Source organism: Hyposmocoma kahamanoa, unplaced genomic scaffold (assembly GCF_003589595.1).
Source record: "Hyposmocoma kahamanoa isolate Upper Pololo Valley unplaced genomic scaffold, ASM358959v1 101, whole genome shotgun sequence".
Taxonomy (NCBI): domain Eukaryota; kingdom Metazoa; phylum Arthropoda; class Insecta; order Lepidoptera; family Cosmopterigidae; genus Hyposmocoma; species Hyposmocoma kahamanoa.
The window spans coordinates 3128641-3145189 of record NW_020653333.1 but is presented as its reverse complement, the minus strand read 5'-3'; the positions used below and the strand labels follow the sequence as shown (position 1 = coordinate 3145189).

The following is a 16549-nucleotide window of genomic DNA, read 5'->3' as shown; positions in this document are numbered from 1 at the left end:
ACTAATTTTGTTTGTTATAGTTCAACTGTTTTTCTTTCATCTACCATTTTAAGAAACAATTATGGACTGACAGAAAGCATACGTGTACTGAAATCTTTTAATATAGTATGCTTACTATACTGTATTTAAAAGTATAATGTAATATGATTTTTTTAAAGAAATCCATTGAAATTAAATTTCAAATGCTACAGGAGGTGTAGCAGGTGCTGCAAGAAATGCTGCAGAAGATGCTGGACGCGCTGTAGGTGGTCTAGGTAAGTCAACGTCGTTAAGATAGCCCATTTGCATAATTAACAACTTTACTTTTACTGTCATGATAATAGAATTTGCAGACCTTTATAAACTCCCATGAGTTGAAAGTTCTATCATAATGTTATTCTTCATATAGTATTTATATAGTATCGATTTTCCTGTAGCTAACTTTTAAGCTTTGTTTACTTGCTTACATATAAAGAAATAGAGACGAAATAAGGGCCATCCATCCCTGGCAACTCATCAGTCAAATGGCACTGATATCACTTTTAAATATCAACTCTCGTTTACACTGAAATTACAAATTAGAAAGCTGAAATAGTATAGCGCCAACAACTGACCTGTGTGTACGTCTCCGTATATTCCAAAAATGTTCTGAAAAAAATAATATCTCTAACTATGGGGGCTTTTCCATTCGGTGTTGTGGGAAAAACAGCAAAACATCTAATTACAAAACAAACGGAATCACATTTCATCAGTAATTAAATATTAAATGTGTGATTTTGCAATTTTCGCCCATTATAGCAAAGCTCAAGTTAAACTAGTCGATTTGTAGTGAAACAATTGACGACACTGTGATATGGCAGAATATTTTTCAAACAAATTAAATGACATTTCGTCTCTATTTCTGAATAAATATACTCAATGTTTACAGACCTCTGTAATTAATGCACTATTTTATTTTGACTTACTATCAGAAACGCCATTGACTACTTACTTACTACTACTACTTACTACTTACTACTTACTTCGCTCCACTGAACTCTGTCGACTACAGAGGCAGAATATATGTCGCTGTCTTCGTGTGTGCAAGAAGCTTTGTGGCTAAAGCAACTGAATGAGTTTTTTTTTCCACAAATGAGGAATGAAGCCAAGATCATCTACAGTGATAACCAGAGCAGTATAAAACTTGCAGGTACTGATGGTTATCATTCTAGAACAAAACACATTGACGTGAGACACCACTTTGTTCGCGACAACGTACAGAGAGGCGTTATTGAAGTCCGCTACATTCAGACTGATTTGATGGTAGCAGACGTGCTTACTAAGGCTGGCCGAAGCTGGCCTTCTGTACTAAGATGATAGGGATATGTTTAAGGGAGGATGTTGGAGCGTAAACATACTCCTTGTTCGAAACACGTTGACTTTAGAGTCACGCGTAAAAAATAATTCTCTCATAACTGTCTCCTCTATCAAACTGTACTTTCTGTTTTCTTAATATTTCTAGTTCTATATTATATTCGCGTTTACATTGCTAGTTCGTATTATTTCCCACAAATACAAAAAAAAACAATAATCATCAATGTCTACCCTTTTGTACGTCCCACTGCTGGGCACGGGTCTCCTTTCAGACGAGGGTTTAGGCTATAGCCTAACCTATACTATATAAATGGCTATACCCAGCGTGGCGGAGTATACTCCGATGGCACACGATGTCGTCATCCCACCTTTTATCACCCTTTTCTCTGGTTCCTGACTGCCTACTTTAAAATTTTGAATCGTTCTTTTATTCCTTTTTTTCGTCATTCTTACTTTTCCAATTTCCGTTGCCACTCTCTACTAAATTTCCGAAGTTCACATGAAATTCTGACCAGTTATGCCATTGAAAATCATGTAAAACGTAACTGCTTGTAAAGCTTAATATTTGTACAAATCGCACATGGCAACTGACGTAGTATAATCTCAAAATTGCTGTTTTTTTAATATTATACTTTGATTATATTAATATTACCTATTTAACTACAAAGCAACAGTATTGTCCTGTCACTATGAAATTAAAATATATGCGAATGACATACAAATATAGCAAAATTTTGGAGAAAAATTATTATAATGCAATTTTGAGATAAAATATAATTTAACGCAATTTTTGAGATAATACTATGTTAGTTGCCAAGTGCGACATACAGGCCCTTTTGGAGTAAGTTCCTTTTTTTAACATGTCTAACCTGAATGTCATTTAAGTAGGGAGTGTTTTTGTATTATTATATGTACCTGTGTTATACCGTTATTTTGTTTTGTTACAGCCTTACCTTTACCTTTATCTTTCTTCCTTTTCCTGTTCATTACCTATTCCTATTTTACAATAAATTGTGTGGACCGATCTATCATTATATATACTCAAAACCCTCGGCCATACAGGAAAGGAGTTAGTATAGGGAGGTTCCTTTCGTGCACCATAGCTACTGTTTCGCTATCTATTATGTACACACGCCTGCACATCAAGCTACACATTGATGTACATATCTTGTTCCGTTGCACTGGAGGCGATTTTCGAACAAAAATGTGTAGTCTGATGTGCCGTTGGCCGTACATTGACATAAAGCTCATTACGCTATGTACAATTTTGTCACTAAAATTCCCTTCCGTTCCGCGGCATTCTAAATCATAATATTAAAACAACTCTGTGAAAAACTACTAGAGCTTTTGTTTTATTTTATTTTATTTTATTGGTACAGTTACAGACATCAGATACAGCATAATATAAAAATATTCTAGAATAGCACTGTAACACTGATACCCAATTACAACTATACACAGCATTCGGTAAACAAAAAAGATAATGTTACGAAGAGCGGAAATATACTTACATACATATTATATTTAACTAATAAAATATTAAACTATGTCTAACGGATTTTACAATAAAGACAAATAGATAGAATAATAAGATAACAAAAAAAACTAAAACAAAAATTAATGAAAACTAATAGTTATAGTCACATATGAGTAAGTAATTTTGAGTTGAAAGTTACAATATGACAACTAAATATATCGTGTTCAGCACATATTTCATTATAGCAACGACACATTCTTATAATAGGATTATTTTTTGCAACATTATTAGTAGTGAGTGGCAGTGCAAAAAGCTGTGGTATACGCATATATTTACAAGGAACTTTAATATTAATTTGTTCAAGGAGGTACCTAAGGGTCAAAAAAACCACCTACTATTTTGTGGAGACAACATAGGTCGGACAACCACATCCTATTTTCCAGGCTTAGTAGGCCAAACTTTTGCAGTCTGTCATTGTATTCTGGCAATCGACGCCTCGAACCACACCTGCTACTTAGGACTCTCAGAAAACGACATTGAATTGCCTCAATACGATCCGTGTTAGGTTACTACCTGCGCGTTCCCATTATGCCATTACGTTTTATTAATCTTTTGACGACAGTCGCAGCTAGCGTGTTCGTATATCACGACTATCTGCCGTGACTGTGTCGTGAACGTTTATTTTATCGTTGAACGACTGTTGTATCTAGCTGTTCCCACTAGATCGTGACGACAATTTATCGGTTCACGGCAGTCGCCTTGTCGTTTGCACGACAGATTCGTTTGAAGGTGCGAACATCTGTCGTCACATTTTTATCTTGATGATTTATTTATCGTCGGACGATTGTCGTTCTAGCTCTTTCCATTGTCACGACAGTCTGTCGTCGTAAAGTAAAAAAAAGTCGTGAACGACAGTTAATCCTGTTCTTCTATGTGTGAACAACTTCATTTAAATGTACACACTAGTTTTATAAATAAAAAAATAATACCATCAGAAAAGGCTAAAAATTACAAAAAAACTTAAATATTATCAAAGCACTGAATTAAAAAAGCATAAATATAATATAATTATCTGCACAATCTTTTTAAAGTATCTTTACAATGCGCTATAGATAATAAATGTTGTAAATTAATAGATAATTTATCTTTTTTTTTTACAAGTCGCCCATTTTTTGGTAAGTGACAGTGCTTTAAATCTCAAATATCTGAGGGGCACTGCCACTGCGCCCGTCTCGCAGAGACATAAGTAGACAAGTCACATTACCTACTGCTTGGCGGCTGAAATAGGTTGGTAATGGCCTCTATTCCCACTAGTTCAGTTATCCAGTTCAATTGACTGAACTAATGAATTTTATTTTCTCGTTTGTTCAGTTGAAAATAAAACAGCAATTTTGAAGGATGCATTTTTTTTGTTAAGTTTTTTTTTGTTGTTGTTTCACCCAGATGTCACCCATTTCTATCGGCCGGATTGACTCGGAATGCGGCATACCTATGTTATGTTCGGCGACAATGTTATGGTACCATCGAGCTGGTCTGATAATGGAGACAGTTCAGTGAACTGAACAAATGGGAAAAACAGTCTCGCTAGTTCAGGCAACTGAACAAATGAGAAAAAAATCTCATTAGTTCAATTGACTGAACTGGACAACTGAACTAGTAGGAATATATCGAATACGCCAATTTATATTTGCGTATTTGATATATTTGGCAAGCAATCACCATGTGTGACAAAGTATTTGATTTGTTTGCCTATTCGACAAAGTCAAAGGCAAAGAATCGTTCGTTAAACTACTACTCGTTCACTTTCATTATGGTACATAGTTTTCTATGTCGTTCACAAAGCTGACTTCCCTGAGAAGAAAGAGCAAGAAACTCTAGGGATTGCTCTATGGAATACAGTTTGAATCAAATTTGTGTGGAATCTAGAGCCATGTCGTCATACATCTTTATCTAACACGTTATGAATTTTGTAATATGACTTTCCGATTAAAATATTTTTAATGTAGTTTTTAAACTTAGGAAATTACAATCTTAATAGGTACATGCTCTGGAATCTTATTGTAAAAACGTATACAGTTCCCCTTAAAAGAGTCGTTTACCTTACGAAATCGGGGTACCACGAGTTTGGATTAGCTCTAAGGTTAATATTACGGATAACTTCTTTCTTATTGAAATTATGTATATTTTTACGAGCATATAAATTATTTGAGTAAATGAACTGTGATGCCATAGTCATGATACCGTCTCCTTAAACTTTTCCCTGAGAGAAACCCGAGAACCTAAACGGTACACAGAACATAATAAAATATATAAAATAAATTGCTATATATATAAAAAAATATATAATATATATATAAAAAAATGGTTTGAATATCTGCCGCTTTACCCCACATGAGAATCCCGTAGGACATTATACTATGGAAGTAACTAAAGTGAACTGGTTGGTTTCTTAACGCACATGAAAACCGCCAAATATGTCAGTGAACCGTCCACACTAGGTATATTCATGATTTTTAACTCCATACTTGTCGTGTTTGCATGTTTATCTGTACGTCAAATATTTTTCCAATTACATACATCAAACATCCTATAGCGAATTGAAGCCATGTGAAGAGCCACTATAAGGTGGCAGTAATTCCTTGGACGAACTCTTTCACAAGGATCTCTAGAATTCTAACTTATCGACAGATAATCAACCCTTTTTGCACTAGCTTCTATGATGACATGTTCTACAACAATATTTACGTGAAGTATGCTGCCCTCTTTATCAAAACTAACGTAATCCACATTTTAGCAAAGTTTAGTTATTAACATAAATCTGGGATCAGTGAAACCAGATCTACAACCCTATCTAATCGGTTTTTTAATATCGTATGGTGACAATAAAAGTTTAGGTGCCTGTATCTCGAAAGTCACCGAAATCCAAATGCGAGTTATAACAAGGAAGAAGTAAGTGTTTTTGGTCTAAGTGCCATGCATAAAATAAGTATGTACTAGTATTTTTAAAAATACAGTATGGACTTAATTAAGTTTAAACTTTTCAATTATAAATAAGAAACAAAACTAAATTCCCAACCAACCTTTCATTACTTCGCGACCGCACGAAAAACAACAATGAGGTCGATAACACCCATTCCACGAAGTCTCACCGCACACATACGCATAGCATACAATGGGTGGGTCGTTGATGCAAATACGACATGTTCACGAAGGCCCTCCCCGCAGATGTCCGCGGGGAGGTGCGCGGGTAGTGAGGGGAAAAGTTGCCGCCAGTCGCGAGCCGGCAGCGGCTCACGCAAGATGTGTATAAATAATCTATGTTAATTTGAATTCTCGATTTAGTTACAAAATAACCCAATATGCCCCCAAAAAGAGAGAAAGTAGAGACAAACCAACCGAATAAAGATGGTACTGGAAAAAAACCGCGAAAAAAGTATAAAACTAGGAAAAAGAAAGATGATTGCCCTAGTAGAGCGAGAAAGACGGACCGTGTAGTTATAAACAAACAAGTAAGTCTGTTTTTTTGTTACTGCATGCTGTTAAAATGCATGGCTCTTCTGAGAATGGTACAGAAGCATCTTACTTAATGTAGGTTACATGTAACGTCCAATTTTATCAAGACTCTGATTACAAAATGTATTGTATGAAGTCTGCGCTCTACATAAGCTGGTCGATTATGATGATAGCGCAATTGACCGTAATGCCGACTTTCGAATGTGAGATTCGGGTTCATTCTTCAAAGTGCAAATTGTTTTGAAAAGTTATACTTTGCAAGATACAGTATATATTTAATTTTTTTAAATGAATACGGGTGCATTGTCTAAACGTCTATTTAAAGTGTTTCTTCTGTGGCTCTTTCTTATTACTTTTTAAAAAAGATCAAAGACTAAGTTAATGCTTAATGGTTTTGGAGCCACAACAAATTTTTTTCACGAATTGAAATTTATTCTTTCATAAAATACAGTAGAAAAAAATTGTATTATAAAGTTTGATATTTTATTCGTACTTTTCCAGGCCAGAGATATGATAGCAAAAGTATACGAATTCATGAAACATGAAGCGTCGTCGGAATATGCAGAAAAGTTGACTAATGCAAGATGGCGATGCGCACACGCCTGTGGGGTATCAGAGAAAACAGTAACTAGAATATTGAAAGAGAAACGAAAGGCTGTAGCCGGTTAGAGCATTTACTTCTTTCTTCTATAAAATCACTGCATAAAGTCGCACCATTGGTGTAATAAAGCTACATCTGCAAAATGACTATTTCTGGAGAGAGGTTTGAAGATTCTTCGAACGAAATTAGTTGATAACTTTTTATGCTTTAATAGGAGACTTATAAAATTTCACATGTACATAATTTGTTATAACACTATAATATCATATAATTTTCACGACTTTCATGTGGTAAAAGGACTTGACATAAGATCACGTGTAGCTTTATCATACCAAAGGTGCGAAGTAAAATATTAATAAAACTCAATGAGTACACTCACTTACATTCCACGCCTGTCTCCTACTACATAGGCAGTGATTTGAACTTCCTTCCCGTTTTTCTTGTTACTATTGGCGTGCCTTTTTTAAGTCGATCCACAATCTAGATGAAATCTAAAATTGTTCACTTAAGAATTTTATTTTTAGGAAGATGTTACGCCTTAGTAACAATTTTTGCATTACATCAGTAGACACCCTAATACTCAAAATTAATAATTAGTTGTATAAAAGTGAGCCTCCGTGAACTTTATTTCAATTATCTGTATCCGTTAATACAATCATTGTGATTTCAATTTCAGCTGCAGCAGGAGGCGCCGTAGGAGCTGTAGCCACTGGCAAACATGGTAAGATGACCCATTTTTATTAACCTTTACTTCACTGCTATTCTAATGAAGATTAGGTACTTGTTTGATAAAAAAATAAAAATTTAAAATTTAAAAAAGCGTCATAAGAATCGATGATCCAGCTGCCGAGGACTATCGAGAAATTAAAAGCCCTTATTAGCCCATAATAGTTTAAACAGTTAAAAATCATAAATAGTTAGTCTACTAAAGTCTACTAAATCATATATAAATAGTAATAAGAAATAAGTTCATTCATTCATTCATTCATTGTGAACATTTTCGACTGAATATCGACAATCATTGCACACTGCCCTTATAGGAGTAGGCGAATCGCTCCTATTTTGGAAGAGGCATATGTGTAGCGCTGGAAGACGTAAAAAGTTATTGCTACGTAAAGTAACAGAGTGGACAGAGTCACGAGCGCAGAACAACTGTTCCATTTGGCTATGTTTAAGGACAAGTTTGTCATATTAACGGTGAACCTCCAATAGTGGAGAGGCACTTTAAGGAGAGGTTTGTGCAGCAACTACGACAACTTATATCGCGCGGTCTCATTGAACGCGTATATTATTGTATGTAAATTACAAAACCTGCAAAGATTTTTATTAACTTCCTTTGACAAGAAAATATCACATTATTATTAGCACAAAATCACTTTTGTTAGTGTTTACTTTTAAGTTATAGTATAGCAATCCAAAGTAGTTTTTGGCCTCCGCGTCTAGAACACGCCAATCAGGTTATTTCTAATATCCACGATATTACCAACTCCGTAATACTAATTTTAATTATCGAGTTTTTATTTATCTATTTTTTTCATCAGCTGAGACCATGGGACTTGTAAAGGGTCCGAAAAATTTTAGTTTGTTTGAAAAAACAAATACACGTGATTTGCATCTAACAAAAGTATTCACAAAGTAAAGTAAGTTAGTAATCGCGTAATCGCTAATAACAAATAATTTTTTAACTTCAGGTTCACTCGAAAACACGGGAAATACAAGCAACGAAACAGCTCATGGAAGTAAGTACTTATTTATTAATAATAATATAATGTCCTAGTTACTTTTTTAAACCCTGTATGCACTTAACAAAATTATTTATTATGTATTCCTATAGACCTCTCTGGAGCTGTGTCAAGTTTAGGCAAAGGTGTTTCTAATAGTAAGTAAAAAAAAACTTTCTTTTATAAGTAATTATTTTAAACATTTTTCAAAATTGTAGTTAAGTCAGGACGTTTCACCACGATGATATTCAATAATTTTTTTGTTTGCTTAGTTGGCATAGCGTCTGGCACGGTTTGCTGGGAGACGTTGGTTCGAATCCAACCGGATCTAAGTTAATTTTTTCTAAGTGTTCGGTCTTTGTTAAATAATTATTTTTCAAAATTGTTAGAGCAATTTTTAACTACTTTATTTTATTTATACGTATGAATTATAATATGTATAAGAGATTTTAAAGAAAATTTTCTTTCGCAGTGCTCGCAGGTGATCTTCAAGGAGTCGGAATTTTAGCTGGTGGTGTCTCAGGTTAGTTCAAAAATATAACTTAGCTGTACTGTAAAAATTACATAAAACATTGTTAGTTTACTACTGAACATGTATATATCTAAGAAAGAGGAATTTCTTATAACAAATGATCATTATCATTCATAATAATGATGGGAATTATTTGAACTTCCTACTTGAAATAGGAACATGGCAAAGTCTGCAAAACTGTCTTAACGATGAATAATATTTTTTTCAGCTGCTGGTGGTCATCTACTAGGACCTCATGTTGGAGGATCGGGAAAATTTGTAGGTGAGTACCTGCAGTTGCTACTTGTGTTTCCTTATATATATATATATATATATATATATATATATATATATATATATATTTTTTTTTTGGAGTTCCACTATCAATTGAATATTTGCCTATCAGGTGCTGGTCAATCGGCAGGAATATTAGTGGAAGGAAAACTTGGTAAGCGAAAATAATCTAAATTAATTTATATGAAAAAAGAAAATATAAGTTAAAAAAAAACTGAGCAACACAAGACCCGAATTAAAAGAACCCTACACGCCAACCTAATTCCATTCGAGACCATTGACGTTGCAACACGTCCAAAACGTGGAGATAAATAAAATATGTATATGTTTTATACTCGAAAAGTCCCAAATCAAATAAACCTAATGCAGTGGTAGAGCAGTAGAGCTCCTTGTGAAAGAGTTCGTCCAGGGAATTACTGCCACCTTACCTATTTCTGCCGCCAAGCAGTAATGTCACCATTACTGTGTTCCGGTTTTGTGCCGGTGCTATTACAGGCACATGGGACTTGTCAACTTATGTCTCAGGGTGACAGGCGCAGTGGCAGTGCCCCTCAGATCTTTACGATTTAGTAATAGTAATAATAGTAATAGTAATAACGCACACACTCAAATTTTTACTCAAAGATTTAAAGCTCTGAGTGGCACTGCAACTTTATGGACAGGCGGGTAGCTTACCATCAGGCGCAACACAAGTATATTTACACTTGATATTGTAAAAAAAATCCAAATAACCATTATAAACAACGTCGACAAGCCTGGAGCATCTTGTTGGTAATATCGCGGATATTCTAAAGAAATTCATTAACTACACTTTGTAAAAAAAATATTCACTCACATAGCTTTGTCTTCACTTTCTGATATGGTATCCATACGTGTGAAACTATTTTTTTTTAATGATCTGCAATAGTACATTCCCAAGAATAATAGATTGATAAATTAAATTATTAGTGACAGGCCTTTGACTTACACGTCTTTACTTACAGGAGCTGTTAAAGAAATGGGTGATGCAAGTAATAATGTCGCTGCTGGAAGTGAGTATCTAGAACTATTGTACAATTATTACAATAAGTATAATTGTACAATAAAAACTAAAAAAAAAGTTCCATTAAAATCGTGTGAGAGATTTTCAAATATGTATTTGTTTTTCAGATTATTCTGGTTTAGGAACAAATGTTGGAAATGCAACAGGCCAAGGTTTGTTTACAAAAGAAGGAATTTGTTTATTACTTCCATTAGACATTAAGTATTTCAGAAACACTTATCTCCTGCCTATTATAACTCAGCTGTTGCTGTTTGTATTCTAGTGTAAAAAGCCTAGTCTTCATGTCTTGAAAAATGTATAACTAAAGAAATGGGGGCTGCTATTATTTGTCACACTCACTAGAGGGCACTTTGTGAAGTACAAATAAAGAATTACAAGTAAAAATTTGAGATAATTTATTTGAAACCTACACAACCTAAAAACCCAGCAGGAAAAAAAATCGCTTCTGGTGGTGCGTAGAACGGTAGCCCCCAAAAATATGCTAATTCTGATTAATATTTCAGTTCTCAGTCATGATGTCCAAGGGGCAGACGTACTTGTCAATGCGGCTGGTAGGTAAATACCTTTTAATTTTATTTTTTATTTAGACGCGTTATGGAGGAATCATTAATTAGTTTGGAGGTAGTATGGTTATTTACATACATTGTTTTATTAATTTGTTACAACTGATCAATTGATAACTCAATATATTATTTTTTTCTTTTACAGATGGTTTTTTTAAACACTCTGTCTTCGATTATTATTAACTGGTGAGTTAATTATTTTGCACCACTGGTAGAGTAATAAATTTGAATAGAAATAATAAATGCCTATAAAGTTTTAAATACTTTCCGGTATTTTAAGGTATAATAAATAGGTATACACACACATACGATATAAAATATTGACACACACAGCCACGTCTCTGGCGATGACACCGTGACTGTTTAGTATTTCTGTTTTTGATCTTATTATTTGTTTAATTTATCTGTAATTTTTGTATAATTTTACTGTGTTCTACTCTGTGTACTCTTTTGATAAGCACTTTACGCTATATGCTAAATGTGACAATCCGTTAATGGCATTTAATTGCTCATCGCTCATCTTTTAAATATATTTGGAATTGGTCTGTGAAAATATGTAAAAAATTAAATTAAATAATATAAAATAATACTTTTGGTATGTACTCATTTTACATAGATATGTTTCCTGGGACCCTGTTGTCTGAATTAGGCTCTATGAAATATTTATTGGCTATAATTATAATTAAATGGCGCCAAAGTTTCAAATAAAACTTTTTTTACAGAACACTACACGCGACACGAATAGAAAACCAAAACAACAAAATTATTCGAAATACGTACCTGTCTAAAAAGTAAAAACTTGCTATGCATTATTGTCGCTGCATTATCGGATATAGAGCGTTGGTTTAATTCTTCAATTTAAGAAAGTGATCATAAGATAAACAAAATCGTCAAAACATCGTTTGAATTATTCTCCACGTGTACTTATTTAACTAAGTTAATAAATATTTTTCTATTGTTCATTGGTGTTTTATTAAAATAATTTTCCCGCGCGTTGAAATAATGTGTACCATAGTTAATGAGTTTTTGAACTGGCAACTCCTACCATGGGCAAAAAAAGGCAAACCAAAATACCCGCAACCATCATGATTTATAAATTATGAATTTATAACTTTGTGATTAATTTATACTTGCTTTATAATAATTAATTTCTAATTGTAATCTTTTGAATTTTATTACATTTTGCTATCATGGCTTTAGACAAACTACGAATTTCAGAATCAGATGCACCAACTGTGAGTTACTACTATGTCTTCCGGCTCTGTCACCTCATATGTTTTTTTAATTAAAACTATCACTATTTTTTCTTATAGGAGATACCAAAACATGTTTACGATATCATAGAACGTATTGTTGAACATCCTAATGTACACGGAGTCATGTATTTTAGAGGAAGTGAGTATTTACTTTATAAAACTTACTAGGCAATGAAACAATAATATTATACTACATTAATTATTAATATGTTATATTTCAGATCATGTTGAAATGTGTACAGTTCCGAAACACTATTCGGTCCGGTTTTCAACTTTCTTACCTTTAATGTCGAACGCAGTACATTTTGCAGTAACTGAAGTCGTAAATATTTCTTCTCAATATTTGTAATGAATATCTACAGGGATTTTTTAAAAATCGATAGTCACTAAATTGTTAATTAAATAGATTATGTTATTATCAATTGAAGAGCACATCATGCTTGATTTCGGTCTATTCTTATAAATATTAACCGGGTTACAGTTGAATTTAATTATAAGTGTAAAGTGTAAAGCTCGACGTGCTCTTGACCAGAGGGTCAAGAGCACGTCGAGCGCGTCTGATCTTTTGTAGAGACAAAAGATCAGAATAAACAAGACCCACCAAATCTGGTTTCCGGTGATGAAATTTGGACTGTTTAACATATTTTTTACACTACGTATACCTGGCTATACACTTCCCATTTATACCGTACGTACCTACTATGAAAAATGGTTAACCCATTTTCGAGTTTATTGTGCAACAATATCAAGTTGTTGATTGATTAATTATATTTTCATTTCATGACCAACAGGATGTAACTGATGAACTCATGACATACAGAATAGAGACCAAGGCCTACGAGATAATCGTCGCAGGAGGTAGGAAATTTGGAGCGGTAGTTGTTCAGAAAAAGGAGAAAAATAAAATTCAAAGGCGTTAAAAAAATAAATACACAAATATGAAGATTATTCCCAACTTATTAAAGGATTTTCGTGATGAATGGCTAGTGCATACGGTTTGTATTTCTCAATGTCAGTTGTTCTGACATTGTTGTTGCAGAGTGAACTCGTAGATAGATGTGATTTTCATTTTTATTGATAAGATATATTATTACCAGAGACCAGAATAGAGTATTTACCTAAACTTCAAGAGAATATAAAACACACATGGAGTGGATAATGCCACCCTCTGAAATCACAAAATTGCTGTATTTTATTTTGATATTTATTTTTTATGAATTAACTATTATTTCAATGAACTAGCAATCATTTTACTAGATAAGTATATTCAGACGAAAAGTTTTGTACGTAAAAAGTATACTGTTAACTATTTTGTTATTATTTTTGATACAAGATTGAACAAACGTAAATTAAAACTCTTTCAATCCGACTGGATTCGTTACAGTGTCTGTTGCCCGAACGTGGCTACCGCTCTATCCATCTTAAACACAGATCGAGCTAGCATATTATAATAAAATACCTTATTTTTAATTTTTTCAAAAAAGAAACATTCCAATTTCGTGTGAGTTTTGTAAAATTATTTTCACAGTATAATTTTCTTAATTAAATTTCATTTTGTTATTATATTGGTAAATAGAATCAAATAAAACATATTAATTATTACTACAGCCTTATGTCTGCTTGGGATTTTTCATCAGAGGAAATACTGGATCCCTTGGAAATAATGGATTTAGATCCAAAAAAATAGTTTCATTATTAAAGCTACAAATCCTGACTCACTTAGTAAAATAGAACGCATGCTTCCCGATGTGGCGGAAAAAAGATATTTGTACCGTTGTACGCGGATAGGCTCCAAGGCAAAGAATCAAATATGAGAAGATCTGAATGTGAGAAATGTAAACGACGGTCAATGGCCTGCAAAAACTATAATACATGGGGGGGATTTTTGTGCACTTTTATGAGATACACCAAGGTGACCAAGGTCAATTTCTGCAGAAAGTAAAAAATGTTCGAAATTCAAATAAACAAGATGGCCGCCAAATTTCGAAGCCTTCTATCACGGAAACTATTAGAGATAGGTAGGACGTGCTAGAAGAAATATCAGAGGGTAATAAAAAATTATATAAAAAAATTCAAGATGGCGAATCCTAAACGGCCGAAAAAAACTTGCTTCGATGCGGCTGAAAATTGGCATGCGGGGGTCTTTAGGAGTCTTTAATCATAATTTCGGGTCAAAAGCTTTTTTTTGCCATTTTTTTAATATGGCAGCCATATAAGTGTTTTTTTCATTAAAAATAGCTGCTGAAAGAGGCTCGCTCTGTTTCAGCTGAAAATTGATACGTCGAGGCTTCTAGAAGTGCCAAATAATAATTTGTGCCCGAAATTGGTTTTTCGCCATTTTCAATTAATATTGCCGCCATACAAGCGTTTGTTGGCAGTAGAAAAAAAGTTGTTCTGATCCCATCCAAAATGGTCAGGTGGGAGTCTCTAGGAGTGCTTGATAATAATTTGTGATGAACATTAATTTAACGCCATTTTTCAATATGACTGCTATGGAAGTATTTTTTGTCGTTAGATGAAAATTTGCTCTAATTCACTTGAAAATCGGCATGTGGGTGTCTCTATGGGTGTTTAATAATAGCTTCCGGTCAAAATTTATTTTTTGCCATTTTTCAATATAGCCGCCATTAAAGAGCTATGTTAATTTTTTAAACTCATAAGTACCGAGGCCGTAGGCCGAGGTCTAGCGGAGGGCAAAGCCCGAAGCGTCTGTACACCACCTTACGTAGGTAGTATACGGGAACTAGATTTAACAATTGTTCAAAATGTAAGGCATACTACCCGATGTAGTGCAAATAATATCTTATTTACTTATACAACTTATAGCGTTGTTGTATCTCGACCGTCTCTCTGTTAGATTCTTTTTTATTTGAAGCTATGCCAAAAAGAAAAGGAAAAAATGCCAGACAATCACTTCAAATTTCTGGTCTCAAACTAGGGAATTTCCTGTACTATGAATAACAGAGTAATGATAATTCTGAAGGCAATACCCAGAATCGTGATCAGGGTTGACCACGACCAACTTAAAAATTTTTTTTTCATAAATTGGCTCAAATAAGAAACCGAATCTGGAACCTACTCATCAAGCGCCCATAGTACTAATCGCTGTGCCACCGAAGAGCATTAGCACACCCTATAATCTGAAAGGGACCACGCGCCGCAGGCCGAGCCCTACCCCACTGTGGGTGGGGTACAGGGCTCGTTTTCTATATAATTTCTTGATTATTACAGACAGCTGCAATAAACAAAGTCAATCCAATAATCGATCGAATTATGGATGACGAGTCTGTTGTGATCGTAGTAATGACTAATAAAGATGGTAAATTGTACATAAAAATTTATTGATTTTGTAGTTATTTTAACATCTTCGACATTAAAATAAATAGATCGTATTAACATGCAGGTAATCCAATATTGACTAATATTGGTCTTAATACTGCGTCCAACTTTGCAAAAGCTCTTTACCCCATTTCCAGAATGGCTACAAGATCTATCACTGAATTGGTTAGTTCATTCATATATTTTATATATAAAAGTTATTTCCGTAATTAATGATAATACTTAATAACAAAATGTTATTTCAGGATATCTTTGACGAAACCTTAGCTTTCCGACTAAATACCAAAAATTATGAAATCTTACTCGTCCCTCACCTGGAATTTAATATCGTAGTAGTTCAACAAAAAAGGGTTTATACTAAAAAAAATCAGAACAAAAATACTACCGAAAAAGAATTCTAATTCTCTATGATAAAAATTCATTCGTTACTTACTTGACTTATATGTGTTATTTTAAATATTTCAATAATATGTATAAATTGTATTTATGAAATAAAACTTGGAAAATAGCGTTCTTTTTTATTTAAATAACAACCTTTTAATATTTGATATGGTTATATTGATGCAATGGCGCATTAATAACTAGAAAAACGAACCTACAGTATGATTTTTAAACATAACGCTTTCTAAATTATACATTTTTCGTCTTAATACACCGTTTTATTTTTTATGCTCTTTACTTTGATTGCTTATTAAATAAATTAGACAACCTCCATTTTTATCAATCGGTTAATATTGGTAGGATCTTTGTTTGAAATGTATTGAAGCTGGTATCATTTTTAACCATAAACTAAGTAGCTTTGAAAATTCAACCAATCAGGGATGTCCGGATGTACGCCATCTTTTAATTATCCACAAACAAAATAATTTATTATTTCATGCGCAGCGCGGCGGTGTCGTT

General features: G+C 33.5%; 2 protein-coding genes across 5 annotated transcripts; both read left to right on the top strand.

The window, feature by feature from the left end:
* The first annotated feature begins 6047 nt into the window (after positions 1 to 6047).
* Positions 6048 to 11968, top strand: LOC113230941. Of its 2 annotated transcripts, XM_026465054.1 has the most exons (13): positions 6065 to 6318; positions 6824 to 6986; positions 7600 to 7644; positions 8615 to 8662; positions 8758 to 8802; positions 9117 to 9167; positions 9385 to 9438; positions 9562 to 9603; positions 10433 to 10480; positions 10599 to 10643; positions 10995 to 11046; positions 11200 to 11240; positions 11777 to 11968. In XM_026465054.1, the coding sequence occupies exons 1-12, from the start codon at positions 6169 to 6171 to the stop codon at positions 11210 to 11212; spliced, it is 756 nt and encodes a 251-aa protein (XP_026320839.1). In that variant the 5' UTR covers positions 6065 to 6168; the 3' UTR covers positions 11213 to 11240; positions 11777 to 11968. The 2 variants fall into 2 exon arrangements, with proteins under 2 accessions (XP_026320847.1, XP_026320839.1); XM_026465062.1 differs by lacking the exon at positions 8758 to 8802 and having other exon boundaries at positions 6048 to 6318.
* Positions 11969 to 12132: 164 nt separating this feature from the next.
* On the top strand, positions 12133 to 16084 carry LOC113231126. Of its 3 annotated transcripts, none has more exons than XM_026465309.1 (6): positions 12133 to 12289; positions 12371 to 12449; positions 12532 to 12632; positions 13102 to 13168; positions 15542 to 15629; positions 15714 to 15748. In XM_026465309.1, exons 1-5 carry the CDS (start codon positions 12245 to 12247, stop codon positions 15589 to 15591), a joined length of 342 nt encoding a protein of 113 aa, XP_026321094.1. In that variant the 5' UTR covers positions 12133 to 12244; the 3' UTR covers positions 15592 to 15629; positions 15714 to 15748. The 3 variants fall into 3 exon arrangements, with proteins under 3 accessions (XP_026321094.1, XP_026321084.1, XP_026321104.1); XM_026465299.1 differs by having other exon boundaries at positions 12368 to 12449; XM_026465319.1 differs by lacking the exons at positions 12133 to 12289; positions 12371 to 12449; positions 12532 to 12632; positions 13102 to 13168 and adding an exon at positions 15895 to 16084 and having other exon boundaries at positions 15402 to 15629; positions 15714 to 15814.
* Positions 16085 to 16549: the final 465 nt, after the last annotated feature.

Excerpts from the sequence above, each read along its gene's own strand:
- LOC113230941 (XM_026465054.1), top strand. The coding sequence starts at position 6,169 with ATGCCCCCAAAAAGAGAGAAAGTAGAGACAAACCAACCGAATAAAGAT. Across the intron at positions 7,645-8,614 it reads TGTAGCCACTGGCAAACATG|GTTCACTCGAAAACACGGGA; the intron begins GTAAGATGACCC and ends TTTTAACTTCAG. Across the intron at positions 8,803-9,116 it reads AGGCAAAGGTGTTTCTAATA|TGCTCGCAGGTGATCTTCAA; the intron begins GTAAGTAAAAAA and ends TTTCTTTCGCAG.
- LOC113231126 (XM_026465299.1), top strand. The coding sequence starts at position 12,245 with ATGGCTTTAGACAAACTACGAATTTCAGAATCAGATGCACCAACT. Across the intron at positions 12,290-12,367 it reads CAGAATCAGATGCACCAACT|GAGATACCAAAACATGTTTA; the intron begins GTGAGTTACTAC and ends TTTTTCTTATAG. Across the intron at positions 13,169-15,541 it reads CGAGATAATCGTCGCAGGAG|ACAGCTGCAATAAACAAAGT; the intron begins GTAGGAAATTTG and ends TGATTATTACAG.